Consider the following 27,637-nt stretch of genomic DNA (forward strand, 5'->3'; position numbering starts at 1 on the left):
GTTCAGGGTTAGGCAGAATAACAGCAGTCCTTTTTAATTCCAACGTTTTTATAACTCCCTTCCCATCAATCCAGATATATTTCACTTGGGGCCATTTCTGCCACTCCTACTTCAATACAGTATTCCTTGAGTTTTTCTACCATCTAAGTTTCCAAAAGGATTTTATGGAAACTCTTGGAGACTGCACTGAGAAACGATGAATATGTGTTTTCCATATTCTAATTATTTCCATATTCTAATTGTATCCCTTACCCCATCCCAGGGAGTGAGTAAATAGTCAGGAAATCGGCTTTGTGCCCTGAGGTATGGCTGCCCTTGCAGAACTCTGGGCTTCCAGAGGCAGTGCTCTGCCCAAGTCATCCTCCCAGCTGTTTGGCACACTGTATGGGGCCATGGTAATGAATGGGAGGCCATTCATGTCCTCCCAGCCCAGCACATCTGGAAGGAAAATTAAACATATTGGGAGGTGAGCTGGTGCTTGTAGCCCCCAGGGGAACCATAGAATAAATGCTTCCTTCGTGGGTTGGTTGGTGTGCTAAATAGTAGATCCCTCTGGACTTGTAGGAATTTATGCCCCACAGACCACATTTCACATTTTAATTGGCCCTCTAGCTTGTCTAATACCCAAGTTCTTTCAGGCCTAGTCAATTGTCTATGCAGACGATGAGTCTTCAGGGTCCAGGCTGATTGGCAGTGGTGTCTCCAGCCCAGCCCGAGCCATCTGCTGCCCTAAAGATTCTTGGGTCTCCTGTGGGCATGTGAAGTTGTGTGCTGCCTGGACCTCAGTGGGCTTCTTGTTCAGAGAGGCAGCCATCTCTAACTGGGGGCCTGACGTCTTTGGGATTCCCCTGATTGGGCAATGCCGGGGAAGTTCCATTATGGTCCCACGGGACAGGGACTGTTTACAAAATAGCAGGTTCCCTCAGACAAAAGTTTCTGCCTAAACAGACTGCTGAATGGGACTGAAACCTGTGAGCTGTGTCCAATTTTGTCTCCTTGTGGTCTGAGCTGACAGTGGCCTGGGGATTGCCAGGTTGAGAGAAGAGAGCCCAACAGAAGCCTGCCCAGAGGAAGCACTAGAGTTCTGGCTGTTGCTGGGAGATGGCTGCTGGCTTTCCCTCTGGGTCCGTAAGGAGACAAAGTTTGGCTCTTTAGTCCTTGCATTCTGCTGACCAATGAGCGGGATTATTTATCCAGGATGAAGGAGAGGATTTCTGCACCCTGGTGCATCAGTCAGAGGGGGATCCTGAGGTTAACATGACAATGGTTGTGCTGATGCTAATAGAAATGATAATAATTGGTACCTAGTGAATGGTAGTTACTTGCAGGCACAGAACTAGATGAGTTACTTAACGTGATCTTTCAGTCCTCACGATACCCTGCAAGGTAAATAGTATTTTGCAGATGAGGAAACTGAAACTTAGAAAGTTGTCCCTGGTTACAAAGCTGTAACTGACAGAGGTGAGATCCACTTGCCCCTGGCAAACCTCTCCCGCCTCACCTCCACCTACGTTCCCCTGGCCTGTGCAATTTGGCAGCCGTGCTGACCTCCTGGCTTTCTTAGTAATGTCTCAGGCATGCTCTTCCTCAGCAGAGTTTGTTCTTGTTTCCTGAGCCTGGAGTGCTCCTCCCTCATATACCCTCCAGGCTGCTGACTCCTGCAAGTCATTCAGATCTCTGCTTAAAGGAGACCTTCCCTGATGACCACATTGCTGGTTGTCAGTCACTCTATACCCTTACCAGCTCCTCAATAGTGTTTAATACTATCAGACTTTATATTATTCATTTGTTTCTTCCTCTTTTTCACTCTATTAGAATAGAAAGCCCATAAGAACAGGGACTTTGGCTTTTAGTCACTGCTGTCATTAGCACCTAGAACACTGCTTGCGGATATAAATAGCTGCTTAATTCTTGATTTTAAAAATGAATTAAATGAGCTGGGTTTGAAACAAATCAGAATAGCCAGAATCTTGTTACGCTAATAGAGGCCAAAACACCAATTTCAATGATTTCTACCCTCATCTTAAATAGCCGTGTCCAGAGGAAGTGACCCTTTCTTAGCCAGGCCTTTAGAATTGGCTTATTAGTGGCTATTTTATAATGTAGCATCATAGTAACAATTGGACATTCTGGGAAGGGTCAGTCTGGGGAGGTTGCAGTTGTCCAGGGAGGGACTATCACAAATCTTTCCAGAACCCATTCTTGGAACTGTCTTCAGAGGCATAGAGAAGAATCAACTCACTTTCTAAAACTTTATTTTATAGTGGTTCTACATTTCTGACCAGGAAATATTTCTTTGCTTGCTCATCCAATTGACTCATCAGATTTGGTTACAAATGACCTTTGCCTGTTTCCAAAGTCTAAACCCACCCTTGGAGAATAGAGAATGTGTCAGAGTCTCTGAAAGTTGTTCTAGAAGGCAGTATAGACGGACCAGTGGCTGGAGTTCATGGCAGTGATTTTGAGGAAGAACAGCATATTTTACCCGCCGCCCGCACCACACACACACACACACACAATCAGCCAGGCTGCAAATAGTCAGTATTCACTGTCCAAATGTCAACAAGCACATATAGGGCCACTCCTGAGCAATAGCCCTATAAGCTCTGACTTCCAACAAACAAGTCTAACCTATATTTAGATCTAGATCTAGATGAACCTTGTCTTTCCCATACATCAGTCTGGTCTGAAACCCTGAACAAGTACTTTCTAATGGGTGTCATTGTTTTCTTTGTTATGCTTATCTCAAGGACTGGTGGTCTATTTGCGTCAATAATAGTGCCCTTTCAAAGGCCCTTAATATTCTGCTGGTTGTGCAAGGCTGCTTTGTTTCTTCTTCTTCCAGGGACCGGTGAGCCTTGTGGCATGAGGAGGCAGAGAAGTTGAGGAAACAGACCAGGGCCTTGCTCCTCCACTTAGGCTGCCAGTATTTATGGAGGGCTAGACATGGGAATATGAAGAGATCCCCAACACAGTCCTGCCCTCGTGTGTGTGTGTGTGTGTGTGTGTGTGTGTGTGTGTGTGTGTGTGTTTGACATCAGTGGTGGTCGTGGGGGATGGAATTTTGAGGCTGCAGCAGGACTGCAGAGAACAAGGGGTTGAGTGTTGGGTGTTTATCAGGAAGCATCCAGCAGGCAGCTGGGTAAACAAGCCTGGGGCATTGGGGAGAGGTCAGTGATGCACCCCATGGTGGTTGCAGCCTTGTGTGTGGATGAGATCACCCAGGAAAAAAAAAAACGAGAGAAGGAAGCGAGAGGGGTACCCTGAGAAACCCGTAGATGTGACTGATCTCAGACATTACTGAATAAAAATGCCATTGCAAAGCTAAAAATGAACGGAATTGTTTCTCTTGTTGAAATGAGCTAATAAATTAGTCAAAACATAATTCCCTGTCCTCAAGGAGCTAGTAGCAGGATCCAAAGTCACACACACAAAGCAATTAACAAATAGTTCAAAACAGTGTATTGTCAAATGCTAAATTGTATAGAATAAGTTCAGTCGTGCTTTAAGCATTCAGAAAAATGGTCGCTGAATATCAGTTGGGAAGGCATCAGGGAGGAAATGAAACAGAGCCCCCTCAAAGGAGGGAGCTGCAAAGAGAGCTTAGCCCTGCCATCCATCAGCTGCCTGACTTTGGGCCAGTTATTGAAGGTCTCTGGGCCTCAGTGTGCCCATTTGTCAACAAATGGTCTTGGTCAACATGATCTATAGTGGCTTCCAGCCAGATCTATTATTCTCGGATTCTGTGTCTTAGATAAGTTGAGATGGGATAAGGGTAGGGTACAAGAAAAGTATTAGGGCTAGTCAGAAATGGACATGGTCTCAGTGTCCAGATGTAAAAGGAGAGATGACTCCAGCTCGAGCACCTGCCATCTTCTTCATGGTCTGTTGTCATTAATTTCTGACCAAACAGTGGGCCAGGGCATTAGTCCAGGCAGGAAGTAATGCCAGCCCTAGCACATGGCCATGGGAATGCAAGAGAGAGGCCAGATAGGAGGGATAATGTCCTGGAAGAAATTGCAAGTGGTGGTGACAAATTGGGTGTGTTGGACATGGAAGGCATTTTTGGTCTGATACTAGCCTGACTCCAGGTTGGAAAATCAAGTGGTTTTTGAGTGGGGTCCTGGGCTTAAGATTCTGATTCCATCTTTGAACCACCCTCTCGATTCTACCCAGTCCCTTGGTATCAGTGATAGGGATGCTTCCTTGGCCATCTGTGCCTGCTCTAGATGCCACTTTTGCCCCAACTTAGGTATCACTCATTCATCCGCAAACAAACTTGATTTAGTGAATATTTGTCACTTGAGACACAAGGATAAAGGAGTGAGAAGGGCATCACTGACTTAGTGGATAAGATGAGCAGGGGCATGAAGCTGCCTGTGTAGCCAGGCTTTCTAAGCATGATAGAGACCAGGCCAGCAATGTTGGGGTGTAGGCTGGACCAGATAACATAAAGGGTTTTTTTAAAAGCTATATTGAGATATTAGTTACATGTCATAAAATTTACTCATTTTCAGTGTACAACTCAATAGGTTTTTAGTAAGTTCACAGAGTTGTATGTATAATTATCACCGTAATCCCATTTTAGAATATTTCCATTACCTGCCAAAAAGATTCTTCATGCCCATTTGCAGTCACTCCCCATTCTCACCTCTGGTGCCAGGGAAATACTGGTACTTTTCTATCTATAGATTTGCCTTTTCTGGGCATTTCCTGTATGTCGAATCATACAATATGTGGTCTCTTGAGTCCAGCTTCTTTTATTTAGCATAGTGTTTTGGAGGTTTATCCATGTCGTTGCATGTGCCAATAGTTCATTCTATTTTATTTCCAAATAGTATTCCATTGTATGGCTACATTATATTTTGTTTATGCATTCACTAGTCAATGGACACTAACAAAGGGTCTTGGGTGCCATATTAGAGTCGAGAGCTCCAAAAAGGGAGGACTTCAGTTAGATTGGCAGGCGGCATTAACAATCTTATTCAACAAATAAAGATGTTCAAGAAATGTCTTGAACCTTATTTTCTTTTAATCAAATTATTTCAGACTCTGAGCCTCCCATCCCACTGATTGCTGATAATTTCAAGTCTCAATTAATAGTTCTTCTTTCGACCATGACTGTGCAAAGCTCCCAGAGGCCACCCTCAGAGAAAATTCTGAGGAAGCTACTGCATCGTCCATAGCCCCTGATCCTCTGAGGCCCAGTTACCTGCAAGTGCCCTAGGCATTCATAAATCTCAGGAGGTGGTGGTGGCTGTAAGTAGTAACTTTGTACTCCACATTCTTCCTGAGACTTGACATTCGTATCTTTAATTTTTGCCAATCTGGTAAGCAAATCATGCTGTATTGCTGCTGTTTTAATGGGAGGAGATAATTACAGAAAAGACCACAGGAGGCAATATGTCAAATACCTAGAATTGGAGGCTGAGAAGCTGCCCAAGTGGAGACCTGTAGGACATTGGCTTTGGACGAGCAGTGAGAACGCCTTGAAGGGATTGGAGCTAGCACAGGCCTCGGATAAAAGAAACGGGGTCCTGAATAGGAAATTGGGCAACAATGGGATAGTAGACCAAGAGTGGTAAAACTTCCTATTTTTATGGGTTTGGGAAATGGTGTCTGGGGACACAGGGTGGCTTAAAGCCTCGTTGAGAAGGCAAGACTGATGATGAGAGTATTAAAGGGACACGTAGCTCACTGGGTCTGGTCAAACCAGTTTCTTTCTGTGCGCCCCGTCCCCCACCCTTGCTCCAGTTCACACTCGGCTCAGTGAGAACCTAGAGAGTCTACCTCAAAATATCTTTCCAGTCCCCACCAGTCTGGTCCAAGCCCACCATCATCTCTTGCCTGGACTACTGCAGTGATATCCAGTTGTCCTTCCTATATACTCAAGGGCACTCCAACCCAGTTTGTACTTTGTATCAGAGAAATCTTTTAAAAATTAGTCTCTAATCAGCCATATTTTTCCTCCCTAAACTCATCCATGACTTCCAGTTAGTCTCAAGATGAAATTCAAAGTTCTTGACCAGACCTCCCCTCCCCTTAGTCTTATTCCTGCCACCTGCAGCTTTTTACGACTCTTCTGTCACACAGGTTCCTCACACAGTGTCATGAGGCCACTTCTCCCTACCACAGAACCTCTGCACTCAGTGTTCCCAGCTTAGCTGCTCTGCGCCTTTCTGCCCCCAGCAGACACGCACGTCTCCTGGCTAACTTCTAGCCATCCGTTCCCTCTCAGTTGGTAGGATCTTCCGTGATACTCCTCTGTATATCAGGTACACCCCCCTCTCTTGGTACCCTGTAATTTTCCCTCGCAGCAGTTAGCACAATTGTAATTATTGTCGTTATTTTAATAACCATTTGTTTAATATCCGTTTCTCTCACCAGATTATAAGCTTCATGTTGCTGTATCCCCAGTGGCTAATGGAATGCCTGGCATAACATTGGCATTCAGTAAATATTTTTTTTCATTGACAAATGAACAAGGTATATAACTATAAAGCAATGAGACTGATTCCAAGTATCATAAACAAATAACAGTATTTGTGGCCCCTGCTGGGAACGCCATTCCACCCTCATCTTGATTTACCAAACTCTTGCCTGCCTTTAGAACCCCCATCCTGATTGCCACTTGCTTGGAAAGCATTTATACCTCCCCTAGTCCAATCTGATCATTTGTTTTTCCAACTCCTTGCAGCACCCGCTGGCAGGAGAAGAATGAAATGGGGGCAGAAATGAATGTGAGACCCCGCGATGGCCTTTTTCCAAACGACGGGGAGTTATTTCCTTTTTCTCAATTTCTCTCTATTCTTTCCCTGTGAATATACAGCTGTATTCCCCCTAATTTGCTTTGATCACTCCCTTAGGAGCTGTCATGGAATCAATTAAATTGGTAGAATTTTATGACTCGAGGTCACCCAGTGTGATTCCTCATTTTACAGATGAGAAAACTGAGGCCCAGAGAGGTTACTGTTTGAAACAATTACCTCTGTTGGGTGTTATAATACCAATCAGTGTCATTTTCTAAGATAAATGTTCTCAATATCCCAGCTCCATGAGAGTGTAAATTCTCATTCTGTCTATTTAAAGACCTACTGGTGGTGACAGTCTCAGTGCCAAGGTGAGCCCTGAAAGGTGGGCTTCCAGTCCTGTTTCCATGCAGCAGAGTTGTGTTAGTCTTGAGTGGGTCATGAACTGGGACTGGGATTAGGCTCCCAGCCTAAATGGGGGCCATGAGCTTCACCTGTGCATTGACAATGGGGTCCCACATTCCTGCTGAGACCTTATACAGCACAACTGAAACAATGGATCATGGGACCTGCTGCAGTTAAACAATTACAGAACAGCAAAATAAACCTGTCTTCTCAAAAATCTTGTACAGTCAACTGGGAAAAAAACATTATTACAAAGCTGCCGGGGAAAGGGAAAGAGGTCTGGAAATTTGAATAGAAACAACTGCCAGCTACTTTCTCCTAATATATTTGCTTTCTGGTTCCAAAAAACCAGGCGAGCAGAACGTAAGTTTAACAAACACACTTAAATAAAACATACAGTCTTAAAGAAGGAATGAACAGTGGCTCCTCGACATCTAGATAGTAAGAAGTTAAGCAGTGTCCAGGTGAAGTGTGGCCGTGTGCAAGGATCCCAGATGGAGCTTACAAAGGACTCCAGGCTAGGGAGGGAACTGGCCCTCTGGGAGTGCTGGGAGGGACTGAGGAAGAAGGGCTCAGGTGCCTCAGTGGTCAGTGGTGGCCCAGGCAGCTGGAGTAGCTGTGGGGTCACTTTATAGGCCTGGATGTACAGGACCAGCTCTCCGTGTGCTTTTTTTTCCCTCCACACCATGCCTGGTGCATGTTTAAAAGACAGCCTTGCTTCTGCTGTCCTTGTCCTACAGGGAGATAATTCTGTGTAAGAAGCTACTGTGGTGTATTTCCCTTGGACACATAATTGGCTTTTAGCTCTTTGAATGAAGAATCCTAGTTTATATATTTCAACTCCACACTGTGAATAATAAGCAATTATCACAGTATTTAAAGAAACAGATACTGTTTGGTTTCTTTTATCACCACTGCTAAATTGTCAAGGATCTTAATTCACTTTCCCTTTTTACTTTAGGGAGTTGAATTTCTTCTGTCCTTTACTTCTTTAGCAAACACCCTGAAACTTTCTGGGAATACTCCCAGTTCTTGAGATCAGGGTCCTAAGCCTCTCCCACCCCGCCCCAGTGTGGGCAGCTGCTTCCTTTCTCAGCATAGGAAGAATGATCCAGAGATTATTCTTTGGCCCTTAGCCCAGAGTGGCTAAGCTAAGGAAGCCATGCCTTCATGGGCCCCCCTCCCCATGTTGCCTGTTACTAAAATAAGTTATTTGGAAAATTTCTTTGGCCATTCAAAGCACTATTTATCTCCTCTCCTCCCTATCTCCTTTTATGGCCACATGACCATGGATGAATTGCATGATATCTTTTTGTCTGTAAATTGGGGATAATAATATCTAGTTCTATTGGGAACTGCTGGGAAGATTGAGAGACATCGCTTAATAAACACATTGTTCCTCCTCTTCTTCCGATCTACAGGGCTACTAAAAATGAGAGCTTTTTCCCCGACATGAAGCTTGATTGTCTCTCCTTACTCCCTAAGTAATACCTTCCAACATTCTCTTCTACCACATCTTACTCAAAATTTGTACAAAATGAAGCTTAATTCCCTCCATTAAGGATCTCTCTTGGCAATCCCTACTCTTACCAGCATAGTCTGGCTCTTTCAAAGAGTTGATGTTATAAAACAAAAGTTTATGAGAATCTAAGTTTGTTGAGAAATTCTGAAAAGCTTTATGTTTACATGCTCTTCAGAGATATAATGGAGTTTCACCACAAGAAAGAAATTAGGTTGAGTAATTAAGATTTCCAAGATGGGGTTGTCATGCAACTGGACTCCTAATCCATAGAGTGGCTGTTGAGAGTAGAGGCTGTGGTATTGAGGAAGAAAGTCCCTGTCATCACATGGGGCTACACGCTGCAGGTTGTTTCCATGGATGTAATGAGCCACAGTCACAGCATAAGAGTTGTGGGTTAGATGACGAAAGGCTTCCTAGAGTGAAGTCTAACATATTTTGGGATGGGCTGCAGAGAAATATTCTGAAGTCTGCTTAGAAGAGAGCTTTAAAAGCAAGCAGGTTAGGGTTCGATGTGTTCATTTCTCAGGTCAAACAGCTGGACTGGTGAGCTCTTAAGGCCCCAATCCAGCACCAGGCTTCTCCTCCACTCTGCTGCTCTTTGTCTTCTCACTCTCTATTTTGTGTTTTTGCATGTGTGCGCCTGTGGCCCACGTGGTACAGTGGGAAGAAGTCAGTGGCTATGATGAAAACCTGAACACCATCCGCACCTACCAGGTATGCAACGTCTTTGAGCCCAACCAGAACAACTGGCTGCTAACCACCTTCATCAACCGGCGGGGGGCCCATCGCATCTACACAGAGATGCGTTTCACTGTGAGAGACTGCAGCAGCCTCCCTAACGTCCCAGGTTCCTGCAAGGAGACCTTCAATTTGTACTACTATGAGACTGACTCCGTCATTGCCACCAAGAAGTCAGCCTTCTGGTCTGAGGCCCCTTACCTCAAAGTAGACACCATTGCTGCAGATGAGAGCTTCTCCCAGGTGGACTTTGGGGGAAGGTTGATGAAGGTCAACACAGAAGTCAGGAGCTTTGGACCTCTTACTCGGAACGGTTTTTACCTTGCTTTCCAGGATTATGGAGCCTGTATGTCTCTTCTTTCTGTTCGTGTCTTCTTCAAAAAGTGTCCCAGCATTGTGCAAAATTTTGCAGTATTCCCAGAGACGATGACAGGGGCGGAGAGCACGTCTCTGGTGATCGCTCGGGGCACATGCATCCCCAACGCAGAGGAAGTGGACGTACCTATCAAACTCTACTGCAACGGGGATGGGGAGTGGATGGTTCCCATTGGACGCTGCACCTGCAAGCCTGGCTATGAGGCCGAGAACAGCGTGGCCTGCAAGGGTAAGCCTTGGGGCCTTTTGAGGCCTCTGCTTTTCACTCACTTGGGGCAGGGCTGAGTCTGCAAAATTTCCCCATCTCCAGCTCTGGATTATATAGGAACAGACAAGCCCTATGACTCTTATATTATAAGGCTCTGGGGAACCTCCATCCCTAATACTAGGCCTGATGATTTTCCAATTGTGTCCAACCAGAATATTCGTATTCATGTAGGGGGAAGACATGGGGAAAATTCCAAATGATAGATAATAATTCGGAACTCAGTTTTTTTAGTTTGAGGACATTGACATTCTCTCTCTCTCTCTCTCTCTCTCTCTCTCTCTCTCTGACATACATATATGCACATGCATGCATACACACCCACATATCCACACACTCACACACACACATCCTGTTCAGCTCCACGCTATGAGACGTGGAGAGTTTGGGTTGTCATGGACAGTTCACTCAAGGGTAATTGCGAAGTGACTGAATTTGGAAAATATTTTAGTTCATTTCAGTCCAGCTCCCACAGCACTCAACTTGGTACTGAACCCACGTAGCTCATTAACTCAAAGCCCTCTGGCTTGGCTGTCTTCCTTCAGGGACTCAATGCCAGGCCCTGGGGCAGGGAGCGAGCCTAGCTTTGGCGTGTCCTGGAAGGAGATGAAGCTATTAGAATGGGAGTGAGATGGTGTCATGAGTTATCTTACCTTTGCTTCTGAATGGTACAGAGTGATGCAAACTTTGCAGTTTGTAGGGGTCGGGGTGCTGTGTGCTCACACTGGCTCTCCTCAGTCCAAAGGAGAACATGTGCAATACATGACAGTCCATGTGCTAACCTGGCTCAAGAGTCTGTCTTCTCTGGGAGTGAATAGAAGGGTCTAAAGGCTGCATGGCTCATCTGTTGCCTAAGTGTGTAGAAACTGAACATGGGGGAATCCAGAGTTTGGGAGGAGAAGATTGCTTTCCTTTATTGCATTTTGTTTGTGGACTTTAGAGTTTCAGAGATTTTCAAGAGCATGCATTCCCATATAGACCTTGGAAATGACCCTAAGCTATCACTCGGGTGGCCCCAATCCTTTGGGGACAACTTGGAGGTGGGGGGCTGTATTAGCTCGTCTTTCTTCATTGTGAGCCTCATACCAGCCATCCTTCCTTGTCATCCCCATCCTGCCTGAGCACCAGACTATCCCTGGCATGTCTCCTTCCCCAAAGACATGCTGGCAAAATGCCGGGCACAGACGGGATCACTAATGCCCATCAGCTCTGTGATCCTTTGGACTCAGCTAATTGCCAGGGTAGGGGCCCTCACACAACCTTTCTGAGGCCTGTTGAGAGTGGAGAGCTGTGCCTTTGTGTCTTTATTGGATTTCTTGGTTATGGTACCCGTGATGGATGGTGTGGAAACAGAGGGGGGAGAGTGCCAGATAAGTGATGAATCAACACAGACAGTTTTAAAACCAGCCGGGCCTGGTCCCACAGTGCTCTTCTTTGTCTCATTGGTTGGGGGATAGACGGGAGGTGCCTCTTTGGCATTTGTCAGAGTTTGAGTGGAGACTTAGGCACCAGGCTGAGTTCTTAAAGGGGCAGGTGCAGCAGCTGCCAGGCACACTTGTAACAGCGTGGGTGATTTCTCAAGGCTTCAAAGGGCTGCCATGCCGCACTTGCTGGCTGGGGCCCTCTCGTTTTTCTCATTATTTCCTGAGCAGAACGGCAGGAACCTGAGCAAGCATTGATTGGTTCTGATTTAATTGGGACTCTGGGAACAGGCTCATTTCTTTGGGCTAATTGGAACTTTTCTCTTTCGGGGGGTTCTGCTGTCCATGCTGCTTGTCAGTCACCTCCTGTGGTTGTCCTGGGAGGACCTCTGGGGACAAATATTTAAATCTAAGTGGTTTCTTTTCATTCTACCTCCTTAGCCCCAACCCCCTCTGGACTTTTGGGGGACGTTCCTAATCTAAAGCTATTGTAAACCTGGCTTGACTTTACAAACTGCTTCTTGTAAACTCATTGGAGTGTGGAGGAAATGTGGAGCCTAGGGCACCATCCCTTTGCCATTTCAGAGGCACAGGCAGTCGCATTTTGGTGGCATTTTGGAGAGAGGGGAGTGGCAATCAGGCGACATCACAGATCCTGCTGCCCATCAGCCTGGCTGAGCTCAATGCCCTAGAAGAGCAGAAAAGCCCCCGTTTCTTTATCTCAAGAACTTTAAGGTACATCTTCCACATTCCTTGCTCTTGGCTTTACTGGTAACCTGGCCTTACTGGCTGAGCCAGACCTCCCTTCCCCGGGCTCACAGTGGGCTTTCCTCAGGCGATGAGGGGGCCTTGGGTATAGATGGTGATCCTGCAAGTCTTTGTACCTTTTGGCTTGGGGTGGGCAATATGTGTGAAAGGATTTGTGATTGGTCCCATGGTGTCTCTTCAAGGGAAGGTGCTCACCCATTTTGGGTGTTCAAGCTGTGCTGTCAGATGGGCACCATGGCAGTTCACAGCAATTCTGCAGTGGTACAGCCAATCCTCATGAGGCCAGGAGCATGGAACAGGGCAGATGCCAAGGAATTGTGAATGAGAAAGAGTGAGCATCCCTTAGCTGCTCTGGAGAAGGAAAAAGAGGAGGGCAAGTTATGCTCTCCCAGCACAGCCCTGAGAATTGGTGCTCTAGAGCTGGGCTGGTGAAGCCTGGGTGATTCTGTGATTCACACTGTTGTCGCTCTGATAAATTTTCTTTTCTGGATATTTGAATCTGGGCCTTTGCGTGGGTTGAATCTACAGGGTGTTGGAAAGAATATCCTTTCTATTCTTTTTCTGGCATGACAGACTTTCATGATGTGTAGAAACCTTATTCTCCTGACTTTCACTTTGCATCTGCTAAACCCTCTCCTGTCTAAGTCATGGTGACCAGATGCTGGGTTGTGCAGAAGCACCTAGAGACCAGTTAGGCAGCCCAGCCAGCAAGGAGTCCTGGCCTAGAGCTGTACCTACTGTGAGCAGGAGAGGGTGGGAAGAGGATTGAGGAGCAAGCAGAGGAAGCCGTGGGGAAAGCTTGCGCATTGGGGTGTGCGGCAAGTGGCTCAAACATTTTCTTGAGGGCTCCGTGGACCAATGCCTGTCCCTGACTCATCCTTTTTGCACACACAGGTTGGACCCATTAGACAGAAGTACAGCAGCCTGCTGACTCTGCCAGTGACTTTGAGTCTATCATGCATTTGTCTCTATGAAATTGTTAATTACTGGGAAAATGGCCCATCTGCCCCCACTTCAAGTTTTATGCTCATGGCACAGTGAATTAATGAAAAATCATGGCTTTGTCTTTACCTACCCTCACACCTTTCCTGTTCAGGTTGATGGCTAAGACTATTTCCTGTGTGAGTCCCTGCAGCCTAACTGTCCCTGGGCCAGGAAGGCTAAGAGTTTGTGCTTGGCAAGCTCTCTCTGTGTGGAGGAGCCTAAAATACTGCATCAGCTGAAGTTGGTCTCGGGGGAGGATGGCAGTGCTGAGACTGACAGTTGCTAGGGGGAACCTGGCATGGGCAGACCCCTTACCTGTCTATTAGAAGCTTGGGGGCTACAGTATGCCATATGGGTCCCCAAAGAGGGGTTCCAGGTGCTGGGACAGCCTCTGACAGCCAGGTCCTAGCTGGAGCAGTGTATCCATGGGGCTTAGATCTGCTTCTGCTCCTGAATGCTTCCTGAGGGCATGGCTTTCCCTCCTAGACATAGTCCTTTGAGCTTCCAGAGAGAGCTGCCTCAGTAGCTTTCCTCTAGCCACTGTTAGGATTCAGGAAATGACAGTACTATACATAACACTCCATGCCATCTTCTCTTGCTCCTGAGGGTGTCCAGGCCAGCTTTGGTTCACCATTGCAGAGGGTACACACTGACCGTTGGTACCTCGGCCTTCACTCTTAATGCTGTCACTTGCTGGGGGGCTGCAGGTGTATAAAAAGGGGAAGGGAGTGTGTCCAGGTAGAAGAGGCTTAACTTTGAGACAAGAGTTGGTTTTAGTGCTGGCTCTGCTGTGAACTTCTGGATGAGTTTTAGGTAAGTCTTTTCCCATTGGTAGCCTTATCTTCTCGGCCTACTTCTCAGGGTGTGTGACAATCAAGTGGGTTAACGCATATGAGAATGCTCTGTAAGGCTTGCAATGCCATATATTGCCAGATGTCATTGCCCTCAAGTCCTAAAGCATACCACCTGACTCTGGTTACTAAGGGAATAAGATTCTTGAATGAAGTTGGCATGTGGTGCTCCCACCCAGAGACACAGGTTCGCAACAGTCCTAAATGTTCAGTCGTTTACCTACCTGCTCAGGTCCAGCTCCATGATTGTCAAGCAGTGGTTAATGATATCAGTACATAGGCGTGACTACTATCTCTCTACAGGTCAATGGATGTGAAAGGTGTGGCTCATGCAGCCTGCCTTGAAGCCAGTGGTCTAGGTAGGCGATCTTTTTAGCTGGAGGTCTGAGTAGGGAAAGAAGACTCCCCAAGCCTGAGAGAGAATGATGGTCTTATGAAGCAGTGATTCTTGACCCCAGGGTGGGTATGAGAACCCACAGGAAAGGTTTTATAAAACGACATTCCCAGGTTCCCCCTTATGAGACTTTGGGCCCAAGCCATGTACCCTGGGTGTAAGCTCCTTCTTGTAAACTCATTGGAGTGTGGAGGAAATGTGGAGCCTAGGGCACCATCCCTTTGCCATTTCAGAGGCACAGGCAGTCGCATTTTGGTGGCATTTCGGAGAGAGGGGAGTGGCAATCAGGCGACATCACGGATCCTGCTGCCCATCAGCCTGGCTGAGCTCAATGCCCTAGAAGAGCAGAAAAGCCCCCGTTTCTTTATCTCAAGAACTTTAAGGTACATCTTCCACATTCCTTGCTCTTGGCTTTACTGGTAACCTGGCCTTACTGGCTGAGCCAGACCTCCCTTCCCTGGGCTCACAGTGGGCTTTCCTCAGGCGATGAGGGGGCCTTGGGTATAGATGGTGATCCTGCAAGTCTTTGTACCTTTTGGCTTGGGGGGGGCAATATGTGTGAAAGGATTTGTGATTGGTCCCATGGTGTCTCTTCAAGGGAAGGTGCTCACCCATTTTGGGTGTTCAAGCTGTGCTGTCAGATGGGCACCATGGCAGTTCACAGCAATTCTGCAGTGGTACAGCCAATCCTCATGAGGCCAGGAGCATGGAACAGGGCAGATGCCAAGGAATTGTGAATGAGAAAGAGTGAGCCTCCCTTAGCTGCTCTGGAGAAGGAAAAAGAGGAGGGCAAGTTATGCTCTCCCAGCACAGCCCTGAGAATTGGTGCCCTAGAGCTGGGCTGGTGAAGCCTGGGTGATTCTGTGATTCACGCTGTTGTCGCTCTGATAAATTTTCTTTTCTGGATATTTGAATCTGGGCCTTTGCGTGGGTTGAATCTACAGGGTGTTGGAAAGAATATCCTTTCTATTCTTTTTCTGGCATGACAGACTTTCATGATGTGTAGAAACCTTATTCTCCTGACTTTCACTTTGCATCTGCTAAACCCTCTCCTGTCTAAGTCATGGTGACCAGATGCTGGGTTGTACAGAAGCACCTAGAGACCAGTTAGGCAGCCCAGCCAGCAAGGAGTCCTGGCCTAGAGCTGTACCTACTGTGAGCAGGAGAGGATGGGAAGAGGATTGAGGAGCAAGCAGAGGAAGCCGTGGGGAAAGCTTGCGCATTGGGGTGTGCGGCAAGTGGCTCAAACATTTTCTTGAGGGCTCCGTGGACCAATGCCTGTCCCTGACTCATCCTTTTTGCACACACAGGTTGGACCCATTAGACAGAAGTACAGCAGCCTGCTGACTCTGCCAGTGACTTTGAGTCTATCATGCATTTGTCTCTATGAAATTGTTAATTACCGGGAAAATGGCCCATCTGCCCCCACTTCAAGTTTTATGCTCATGGCACAGTGGATTAATGAAAAATCATGGCTTTGTCTTTACCTACCCTCACACCTTTCCTGTTCAGGTTGATGGCTAAGACTATTTCCTGTGTGAGTCCCTGCAGCCTAACTGTCCCTGGGCCAGGAAGGCTAAGAGTTTGTGCTTGGCAAGCTCTCTCTGTGTGGAGGAGCCTAAAATACTGCATCAGCTGAAGTTGGTCTCGGGGGAGGATGGCAGTGCTGAGACTGACAGTTGCTAGGGGGAACCTGGCATGGGCAGACCCCTTACCTGTCTATTAGAAGCTTGGGGGCTACAGTATGCCATATGGGTCCCCAAAGAGGGGTTCCAGGTGCTGGGACAGCCTCTGACAGCCAGGTCCTAGCTGGAGCAGTGTATCCATGGGGCTTAGATCTGCTTCTGCTCCTGAATGCTTCCTGAGGGCATGGCTTTCCCTCCTAGACATAGTCCTTTGAGCTTCCAGAGAGAGCTGCCTCAGTAGCTTTCCTCTAGCCACTGTTAGGATTCAGGAAATGACAGTACTATACATAACACTCCATGCCATCTTCTCTTGCTCCTGAGGGTGTCCAGGCCAGCTTTGGTTCACCATTGCAGAGGGTACACACTGACCGTTGGTACCTCGGCCTTCACTCTTAATGCTGTCACTTGCTGGGGGGCTGCAGGTGTATAAAAAGGGGAAGGGAGTGTGTCCAGGTAGAAGAGGCTTAACTTTGAGACAAGAGTTGGTTTTAGTGCTGGCTCTGCTGTGAACTTCTGGATGAGTTTTAGGTAAGTCTTTTCCCATTGGTAGCCTTATCTTCTCGGCCTACTTCTCAGGGTGTGTGACAATCAAGTGGGTTAACGCATATGAGAATGCTCTGTAAGGCTTGCAATGCCATATATTGCCAGATGTCATTGCCCTCAAGTCCTAAAGCATACCACCTGACTCTGGTTACTAAGGGAATAAGATTCTTGAATGAAGTTGGCATGTGGTGCTCCCACCCAGAGACACAGGTTCGCAACAGTCCTAAATGTTCAGTCGTTTACCTACCTGCTCAGGTCCAGCTCCATGATTGTCAAGCAGTGGTTAATGATATCAGTACATAGGCGTGACTACTATCTCTCTACAGGTCAATGGATGTGAAAGGTGTGGCTCATGCAGCCTGCCTTGAAGCCAGTGGTCTAGGTAGGCGATCTTTTTAGCTGGAGGTCTGAGTAGGGAAAGAAGACTCCCCAAGCCTGAGAGAGAATGATGGTCTTATGAAGCAGTGATTCTTGACCCCAGGGTGGGTATGAGAACCCACAGGAAAGGTTTTATAAAACGACATTCCCAGGTTCCCCCTTATGAGACTTTGGGCCCAAGCCATGTACCCTGGGTGTAAGCTCCAGAGCAGGACCATCTATGTAGCTGGAGTCTAGAAGAAACGGGCCCCAGGAGATCTCACTGATGGCATCCTTGGGCTTGTGGGATTTGTAGAAAGGGTAGACCCGAGTACCTGAGGGGACATAGAGGAAGTCTGGAAATAGAGACTGCAGAAGCAGGCTAGAGGCTGAGTGGGCTGAGCATGAGGCCTGTAGACTGATAGGGAACAGATTCACAGAGCATCGATGCACCTTGAGTAGGGCCTGGAGACTATGGGGAGGCTGTGCGGGGCCCCAATGAGGCCAGATGGTATAGACTGGCACCTCAGCTGCTAGGAAGCCTGGGAAAGGCTCTGGGCCGAGGAGACAGGGGCAGAATGCTGAGGGTGGACTGTCCTGGGGTTACAGGGAAAGAGCAACCTTCCTGGTAGCTGTCTAGCACCAACTGTTCACTCAGGACTGTCCTCAGAATAGCAGAGGTACCGCTACTGTGCTCAAGGGCACATCAAACCTGTAGGCTTCCCATGCCCTGCTCAGAGCCTGCCAATCAGAGTTGGGGCTGAGAATTCGGGTTCTGTAACCAGGAGTCTACCTGCCTTTTCCAGGAGACTCTCAGGGCAGCTATGACCAGTCCAACTCTGGATGTTGTCAGGGCTTTGACGACTCCTGAAGAACAACAGAGCAGTTCTTGGTTCATCTGTCTCCCTGTTTTGTGTCTCTCTCACTCCCCATGAATCTGTCAAAGCCCTGAATTGTGGGCTGAAACCTCAAGGTCACTGCCTTGTGCAGCCCTCCCAAGGCACTCTTCAGGCCAGACACTTCCCTGCCTTCTCCTTAGAGGTCTCCTCTCTTTCTGAGTCCACTTGACTCTTCTCCTCTCTCCGAATGTAGACTTTTTTCCATGGTAATTTTCCACCTACATGTAAATTCTTTCATGCTTGGAAACCCAAGGGACATTTTGAACCTTTCAACAGTTTCGGTGCCTTTGTCAACTTGAGCAGCTGAGATGAGCCAATTTATAAGCCTGGGGGAGTTGAGATGAAAAATCTGCTGGATTCAAAGGCGGAGAAAAATGTATCTAAGTTAGCTCCTCTTGGAAAAAGGAGTTTCTGGGGCCTGTTTCGATCTCCGTTAGGATTACTGGTCCCAGCCCCGAGTCTCCCTCCACCTGCCTTCTCATTCTGGAAGCTAAAAGAGAAGGTGGGGGCCTGAGTGTGTGTGTGTGTGTGTGTGTGTGAGGGGGTACTGCTCTAGCAGCCACATTCAGAGAGCACCATTTCTGCTCTCTTTTGCCCATCAGCAGTTGGCTGGTGAGTAAGAGGAAGGCCACAGCCCAGACAGCTTCTTCTCAAGCCGCAGGGAGACCAGCTCTGCTCAGGGCCCAAGGAGGCCAAGGTCATTAACATCGCAACCCTGTAAGATGAGCTTTATAATAGGATTTCCCAACAGGCAACTTCATTTAGAAACCTCTCAGGCCTCCTCTAATCCCTGTGGTGGCCCTGCCCAGTGCTTTCCAGAGAGAAATCTGATGTAATTGGCTGGGTGTAATGGGCTGTGACACCAGCATGAGCAACAGCAAACAGAGCTAGAAGGACGACCCTCTGCCACACCGACTCCAGCATGCCAGCCATGGCGACTTGGTCCCAGGCTCTGAAGATAGCAAGGAGGCAGAGCGGGTAGTTCTGGGTTCCAGATCCCTTTGTGCTTGGCATTGCCCCTTCTGCCTTTGAAAGACAGAGGTAGCACTCAAATCCCTTTGATGCTGAACAAACAATCATGATTCTCTCAGGTCAGTGCTAGAGTTCCTGAGAATGATTGGGCAATGTTCTGTGCATGAGAGCTGCCCCCCTGGGTGGACGTTCATGACTTAATAAATATGTGCTATCAAAGATGACAAAAAAAGCCACCATATAGTCATTATTGAGGTGCTGTAGATAGTGAAAGCATTGCTGGGCTAGCAGTCCAGCTGGGGCCCTGGTGCCACCACCTACTGCCCCATCATTGGCCCATGAGGAACTATAGAGTCTGAAACTGCCCCAGCTGAGGCGAGAGTATGTGGGCTGAGAGACCATCTATTCTGACCACCTCATTATCCATAGACGGAGGGCAGCCAGGGAGTATTTCTGGGCACCAGTCTAGAGAGCCCTAGCTAGTTAACGTCACAGCCAGGATCAGAACTCAGGTCTTGGGAGGCAGCCATCTGCAGAGCTTCTGAGACTGAATGTTGTTGAAATTACTCATCCTTAAAAACACAACTTGTATTTTTCAAGAATTTCAATCTTCTCTGGGTTCTGGGCACTCCCTGGAGCCATGCTCTGTGGTTGTGTTTCCCCATTGTATAGCACCGTGCTCTGTGCTGACTATCACCATCGTAATTCGAACCTCTCTGGGAGAAGTACTATCTCTCCAGATGCTCTGACATGTTGACCTGTCCATGAACCATCCAAAGGTATGCATGGTGTCTTGGGGCGGGGGCAACCCCAAACTCCCTAGGAAGGATGAGGTCTGAGGCTCTAAGGACAGAGGGAGATGGTGGAGCTGCAGGCTAGAGGCCTGGTTGTGGCTCCCTAATCTGCATATCTGCATCAAGGACCAGCATGGGCTCCCAGGGCTGAAAACCAGTTCAGGCAGGGCTGTGGTCAGATTTACCCGCTTTGCTTTCTGTCCCCATCTCTCTTTGGAGCTGGACAGCCTTTTCTGCAGAAATTGAGTGCAAACATCTGCATAAACTTCCTTGCCTGAAGGGAGAACCATCACTTTTGAGCGCGAAGAGTGGAGATGAAAAATCATTCTGAATCTGAACCTGTCTGGAGTAGGGTCCTTCAGATCTGGGCCCTGGAGAACTCTGAGAGACCGAGTTCTGTTCTCACTGCTTGTGGCCATTGACAAACTCTGTTGACAGCGCACACTGCTCCTGGGCCTCAGTTCTCTCTCAAGGCAATGGGGTGAAGAAGACCTTGAGGAGTCTGGCAAGGTCTTTTGCAGATGGAGAAGGACTGCATCCCAAACTCAGGCAAACCCTAAGGAGCAAGCCTCGTTTTGCCAACAGGGCTTGGATGAGGACATTGAGAGAGGGGCAGTCTTGGCCTTTCTCCAGGGAGAGGTCTCTTCCTGTAGATGTCCTATCTACACACTCCTTGATGGCTCGTCTAAGAGTTTGAGTACTAGTTACCTGGGAAGACAACTGAGCCTCTACTTTTATTTTGAGGGCCAGTTAATAAGGCAGGGCAGGCTAATATTGGGAGATGTGGCTTAGCAAAGAGGAGTATGTCTGGGTCTGCTCTGGGCCCCAGGAGCTATCCCATAAGACAGAGAGTATCCCATCTTCCTGTTTGCACACCCAGCCTGCTGCAGGATGAGACTGTGCATCTTCAGGTGTGCAGTACTCATCCGTGTGTGTGTGTGTGTGTGTGCGTGCGTCAGGCATGCATGCCTACTCTCATGGCTAGGGATGTCAGGAGGAAATCAGTGCGGCCACATCAGGCCCTGGAGAGGCTAGTAAGCGGAAGGAGGCAATGTGGGGGGCCTCAGGAGGCTCTCTGGAATCACAGGACAGAAGTTCAGGATCAGGGAGGGTCAAACCCAGCCCCAATGAGGGTTTTCATTGAGTTTAGGTCCCAGTTCAGAAGAAGGACTGGACAAGGACACTGGCCCTTTGGTTTCTGGCTTGCCCCAGTCTCTGTCTGGTGTAGCCCTACAGTCACACATTTCTAGCAGGGGCTAGAGTTACCTGGTCTTCGGGTATGACCCTTGGGGGACTGCTCTGGTCATCTCCTTGCAGGCCTCTGTGGTTCTGGCCTCATGTTCTCCAGTCAAGTTAAATTCCACTCATGAGTTCTTGTGGAGTGAGTAATCCCTGTGCTCATTCTTTCTTTAGGTACATAATGGGCACCTACTTATTCCAGGCCCTTTATACTAATGTACTCAGATTGAAAATTTTTAAGAATTTGCTACTTTCTTAGCTCTTAGAAAGTGCTTGCAATGTCCAGAGGACAAGGGGCCCACAAGTGGCTCTGTTGCCCTGGAAAACCCAATAGAGAATCGCCTCTCCCACTAGATAAGACCTTTGAGGACAGTGAGTCCAGCTTACCGGGTGACACTTACTTTGTTTTCCCACAGCGGCCCCCCAGCCTGATTTGAGACACTTCCAGTGATTGGGCACTGACACTTCCTGAGGCAGCCTGGTTCATCTCTGAGCCCTTCTTCCTAGTATTGAAATGAATCGGGAGCCCACTGCTCCAGTCCCTGTGGTGGAACTCTTACGTAGATCTCCCTTCTCCCAAGTTACCTTTTGTTGTTGTTATTACTTTTTGAATGTTTTGAACAGATAATATGTATGAAAAGTAAGTTTCCCCCCAACTCTAGTCCTCACCGGGGTCTCCCACTATTAGTTTCTGATATTCTCTTGCAGAGGGGGTCCATGCCTTTGCATACCCAGGATACAGACAGACCCTTCCCCTACCTGCCTGGGGCATACTGCACAGGGTTTCATCTAGTTTCTCCTATCCCCTTTTTTCCTTAACAGTGAAGGTTAGCAGTAGTTTGGTTTTATTACATAGAAATCTGCCTCATTCTTTCCAATGATTGTGTAGTATTCCATTGTATGGATATACCTTAATTTAACTGGCCCTTCATTTATATACATTTAGGTTGCTCCCTGTTACCTGCCGGTTCTAAACAATGTTTTCACAAACATCTTTGTACATTCATTCATCTTTGCACTTACTTGTGAACATATCCGTGAGACAAATTCATGAATTAATTTATTCAGCGAATATTTATTGAGGACTCTCTATGTGCCAAGCATTTTTCTAAGAGCTAAGAATGAATAAATTCTTAAAGTAAAATTGCTGAATCAGAGTCTATAAATATTTAATTTCTATAGATATTCCCAAATAGTCCTCCAAAAAAGGCATTTTTTTTTTTTACCAATTTTTGCTTTCGCCAACAATGTAAGAGAGTTCCTATTCCCTATATTTTTTGCCAAGATAATAAAATAGCAATCATTTTTATCTTTGCCATTCTGATAGATGAAAATCTGCATCCCATTGTGGTTTCAATTTGCATTTGTCTTGCTATAAGGGCTATTGAACATGGCAAAGTTTCATGAGTTGCCCAGGAGTTGAGACACAAACTTCCCTATATAATGCATCATTAAATCAGGTGAGTTGTGCATGTTGCAGACAGTTTGGGGTTTGCTCACTCGATGACGTGGTCCACCCTTCACTGGTCTCTGTGCCATTCCCTCTTGCCCTGCATTCAACCTTTCATGTGTTCTTTGCCCACCTCTAGCATCAGGGTATTTTGGTACCTGCCGTGCACCTATTTCAGCATTTTCCAGACGGTGGTAGGTGAAAGGTCTGCAGATGGGACAGGACAAAAGCAGGCCTGGTGCTGAAGGGCCATGCCATTCTCGTGGTCCAGTCTCAGGAAAGCCAGCCTAACCTGGTTTGGTGGGAAACATATTTTGCTTTCCCATCCTTCCTTCTCTGCCTCTGCCCTGGGGCCTGTTCTTAGCTCCCCGATCATCTTATTGCAGCCCGGCTCTGCCCCATGCATCTTTCAAAAACCACCTTTGACCCAGTCCCTTCACCCCATATCCCTTCCTTTAACTCTCCCAGCTTACCTCTGGGGCTTTGGGCCTCAGCTCACCCCAGTGACCTCTTCAGCTTTCCCTTCCGGTCTCCAGCCCTCACCACCTGATCCCCTCTACCTCTTCTTCATTTCTGCACCAACCCACCCTCACCAGACCTGCCACCCCTTCCTTGGTAGCCCTGAATCAGTGTCACTCCCATCCCTAACCAGGTGTCTATGCCCCAGGCTGGGGCACACACCTTCCTACAGCCCTGCTGAAGCCCCAGGCTCTGCTTCTGCCAGGGAGTGTTGTCTTAGCTCTGGGTTGCTGCCCGCTGCCTCCATCTCTTTTTGTTTTTTGCCTTCCAGCTCTGGGGCAGTTCCTTCTCTCTGGGGCCACGGATGTCGTACCTCTCTTCTCCTCTCCACTCCCCTCCTTTCCTTCTTCCCTCCATCCCTTCCTCACTACCTTTCCATTAGCAGTAACTATATTCAGTCTAAAAAATGAGACAACTTAAAGAGAAATAATAAAATAAATAATAAATTAAAAACCTGGCATGTAGCTATGGCAAAAAAGCAATAAAGATAATATGCAAATGACTGATGTTTGAAAAGAATGCTGACTTGCCCTGTTCACCTTGGCTAAAAAAGCAGCTTATACTCTCTTCAAGGCAGCCCCACATTTTGTTGTCAGCTCGTGGCGATGGTTATAATTTGGATATGAAGCAAACTTCTGAATTGGCTTCCAGCTTGCATGGAAACACTAATACAGCATTACTATCATTTATAGAGCACTCATTATGTACCAGATGCTCTGCCAAATTCTTTTCCTACATCCTCTCTTAAATCCTCACAATAGCCCTATAAGGTACACATGATCATCATCCTCATTTTTCAGTTGAAGATACTGAGGCACAGAGAAGCTAAGTAACATTGCCAAGGTCAAATAGCGGAGGACTCTGAAGCTCAGCTGATAACCACTGTTCTCTACTCCTCCCCCCGCTGGAGAAGAGCAAGATCTGCTTAAGGGCAGATCTGTGATTTGTGATGGCAGCTGAGGCTTCAGTGTCCCATTTGGGCTGAGATACAGACCTTTACTAGGGTACCCAAAGAAAAGTGATCAGAGTTTGATCTGCATTAACCATCAGCTAGGGATGAACTAGCCGTGGAGTTCATGGAGTGATTGTGCTCATTGGCAAGAATGAAATGAAGGTGCACTCAATGCCCCCCTCATCTCCATCGTCAGCCCAGCTCTCTCTCTCTCTCTCTCGCTCTTCTGCCTGAGCTTCTCATTGGCAGGGCCACGCCTGATGCTTCTATGCATCCCAAATGCCTACTCTGTGCCATCTGTTAAATGAGAACAAAATAAAACACATCGAAAACAAAATTTGTGGAAGCAGGGTGTGAGCTGAGGAAGAAAGGCTTTGCGTTAGTGTGTGTAAGAAAACATCCCAGCGGCACTGTAAGCTCTGTAGAAACCAGTCAGGAACCAGGAACAGGTCCGCTGACAAGACATGTACTTGGAGAGGTGATGATGGCAGGCCCAGATGGAGGAAGTAACCAGTGATGGCAGAGGCCTTGTCTGTCTGTTGTCCAATATAGTGACACATTGTGCACACATACACAGAACAAAATCAACAGAATGGTTGCAAGCCCATACATCATGAAACCCTTTCACTAAAAGTTGGTGATAGTGTCTCTGTTTGACAGAGGACATAAGGTCAGTGCAACGTGTGTATTTCAAGTGGAAAATGACAATCTGCTCTTTGTACAAGATGGATAGAGCTTCTCATGGAAATTGTATGGAATATGCAAGAACTCTGCCAAATCATGAACTTGGCAAAATTTTGCCTGTTCTGGGAATTAGGCGATTTGAGGGTTTCTATTTGGTCTGTCACACACATGGCTACATTCATTCAAATGTGGAGACCTTTGTCACTTGAGACTTTTCTTTCTCACTGGTTCTGTTTGTCTTCCCCTCTGTGTCTTGGCCATTTATCTCTTTCGTTTCCTTTTCCTTCACTTATTCTATTCCCTTGTCTGTCTTCTCTCTGGACTTGCTTCGAAAAGAGAAAAGAGAAAACACATTCCATTGGTAGTATTTTAATGAATCGATGACTATTTCCATTCATTGTTTTTATTTTTTCCCCCTAGGAAACCGTTTAGATGCAAATTGCAATAAAAAACGAATTCTTTCATATTGTTAAATACAAGAAATCAATGTTTCTCATTGAAAGCAATTGTAAATATTGCAAGAGTGGTTTTTGTCATCAAATTAATAGATAATCCCATGTATTGATAATAAGATCATTGATTAAAAATAACAATAGCTTTTTTTAAGTGCCTTTATAGAATACCCTTCTTCTCTGTGCTCATTTCTCTATTTTTCTGGAGCATACTCTGATTCTTTCAGCTTTTTTGACTCCATTCTTGATTATTCTTGGCTTATGAGAATTCTTTCAAGCTTCCTTTTTTTTCCCTACCATCTTTTAAATCTTTCAGTCCAGCTGCTTATGAAGGCCCGGCAACCAAAGCTGTTCGTTGTTGACTTTAACCTCCCCAGTCACAGTGACTGAGTCGGCCTTTTAGGTTGACGATGCCCTTCCCCTTGGTGGGGCTCTCTGCCCACTTACCCTGCCCACTTACTTAAGAACTTCCTCTAATGAAAACTCAGTTATTTGGGAGAATGTTCCATCCTTGGAGACTGGTCTTTCCACCCTTCTTTCCTCTGAGCCCCATCAAGGTATGCTTACTGCCAGCTCCTGGCCCACCTGTAGTCTAAATGTGAACTAACAGTGCCAAAGGAGTAGCAGATCTCCTTCCCTCTAAGGACTTTCTACAGCCTTGAGGGCAGTGGATTTGCCACCCAGAGAGCTGAGGGCATCAGTGTGCAGCCAATTGGATATTTCTACACCTACTTTTTCCTGACCCAGGAGGAGGAGGCAGAGGTGGCTGCCCCTGGTCATCCCAAGGGATGATGGCTCTAATCCTCTCTCCCTACCCTGGCTTCCCCCAGTGGCCAGGCCTCTCCAGGCCTTTCCCCCACATCTCCTTCCCTGCCTATAACTGCATGCTGGCCCTTCCTTCTGGACCACAAAGGGCTCTGTAGACAGACATTGTGTGCTGTTTGCCAACACGGGGGCCTGGGTACACAGAGGGGGGTGAGGGAGAAGCCATCTGCTCTCTCCTTTCACACAGACCTTTGCTTTCTCCCTTTCATTCTCCCCCTAGCTCTCTGTCTTTGAATGTGCATACAAAAATAAAAAAGCAGTTGCTAATTAGAGCAAGAGAATGAGAGTGAGCCTGAAAGAGGGATATAGCAGAGAGGCTAGCTCCGGTGCATATCGGCCCGCTTTTAAGAGCCAGCGAGGGAAGGATAAGGGGGGCCCTGAAGGGACTTTCGAGGGATATTTTGACAAAATAAGCAACAGATCTTATTCTTCGGAATGGTGAAGAGGGGCTTTGTCTTAACCTACCATCAAAGAAGAGGAGGAAACAAAAAAATGAGAGTTTCTTGTAAACTCCCACCACGATTGTCCACCTATCCTAGCTCGTCTTATCTTTTTCACTCTCTCAAAAGCCCAGCAAACAATAGTTTCTATTCTGGGGGGTGGGGACATTTAAGTGTATCCTTTTATTGGCAGTTTTTGTTCTGGCTGATAGAGAGTGGGAAATCACTGACTTCTCTTCCCAGGCAGGGCTGGCTGACAGGGGAGCTTCCCCATGTAGAAGCAGCCGAGTCATCAGGAAGCCCCAGCTTGGAAAATATCCTCTGATAAATCAGGACTTTCTGTCACTCAATCCTATTCTTGGTTCATCAGGCAATTTCTTTCCCAACCCTGTGTCATTAAGTTTGCCAGGAGCCATCTTGATGCATGGTACTGAAGGGCTGGCTCCCTGGTGTGTGACTGGGGGAACGGCCGCCAGTATTAGGACAGGACCCTGCTCCAACCCTGAACTCCTCAAACTCACTTCACACTCACAGAAGGTTCCGGATACCACAGCAGCCGGGGCCGGGGCCACCTGCCTGGCAGTTCTGCCATGGCTTAAAATGGAGCTGTCCCCTGCTTCATTCAGCCAGGCTCAAGCTGAAGGCCTGGAGGTGCTCTCAGTTATAGGAAGGGAGAGTTACTTGGTGACTCAGTCTCTCTAGAGGTGCAATTTCTCCAGGCATAAGATGAGTGGACTGATGTCACAGGTATGTAAAGATTTTGATGTAGGTGCCTTGTGCATTGAAAAAATGAGATAATTTTCCGATTTCTAGTGAATGTAAACAAATGAAGATGAGAACAGTAGAAACCTCATTATAATACACATTGGTACTAACTAGTCAGGGAGGAAGAAAGGAAAAGGAAATAGAACCTGGACAGAAGGATGACAATGAGTTCGTTCTCTTCCATGGGGGCTGTTTAAAGTGATGGCTACGCTTGAGAGAATGACCCCACTGGAATCTACTGGGAGAATCCCATGATTCTGGGATGAGGTCTCAAACTGAACTTTTCAGGAGTCCATACACGGTGGACCTGACTCTAGCACAGAGGTGTCAGCTCTTGGTAGTGTCGTTTTTTATTTTAGCCATTCTAACTGGTGTGTCCTAGTATCTCACGGTAGTTGTAATTTCATTTCTCTAGTGAATAATGATGTTGAATATCTTTTGTGTGCTTATTGCCCGTCTGTTTGTACTCTTTGCTGAAGTGTTTATTCAACATTTTTGCCCATGTTTTAATTAGGTTCTTTTCTTACTATTGAGAGTTGAGATTTCTTTATGTATTTTGGATACAAGTCATTTTGTTGAATATGGGATT

The 27,637-nt window shown here is 47.0% G+C and overlaps 1 protein-coding gene across 1 annotated transcript in view; it reads left to right on the forward strand.

The window, feature by feature from the left end:
- The window catches only part of EPHB1 (EPH receptor B1), a 323,669-nt gene that overhangs the window by 36,649 nt on the left and 259,383 nt on the right, over positions 1–27,637 (forward strand). The window contains exon 6 of the mRNA XM_011373192.2: positions 9,337–10,018. Within this exon, the coding sequence (XP_011371494.2) occupies positions 9,337–10,018 (682 nt within the window). The remainder of the gene's footprint in view (positions 1–9,336; positions 10,019–27,637) is intronic.

The sequence above is a fragment of the Pteropus vampyrus genome, unplaced genomic scaffold (assembly GCF_000151845.1).
Source record: "Pteropus vampyrus isolate Shadow unplaced genomic scaffold, Pvam_2.0 Scaffold220, whole genome shotgun sequence".
Lineage (NCBI taxonomy): Eukaryota > Metazoa > Chordata > Mammalia > Chiroptera > Pteropodidae > Pteropus > Pteropus vampyrus.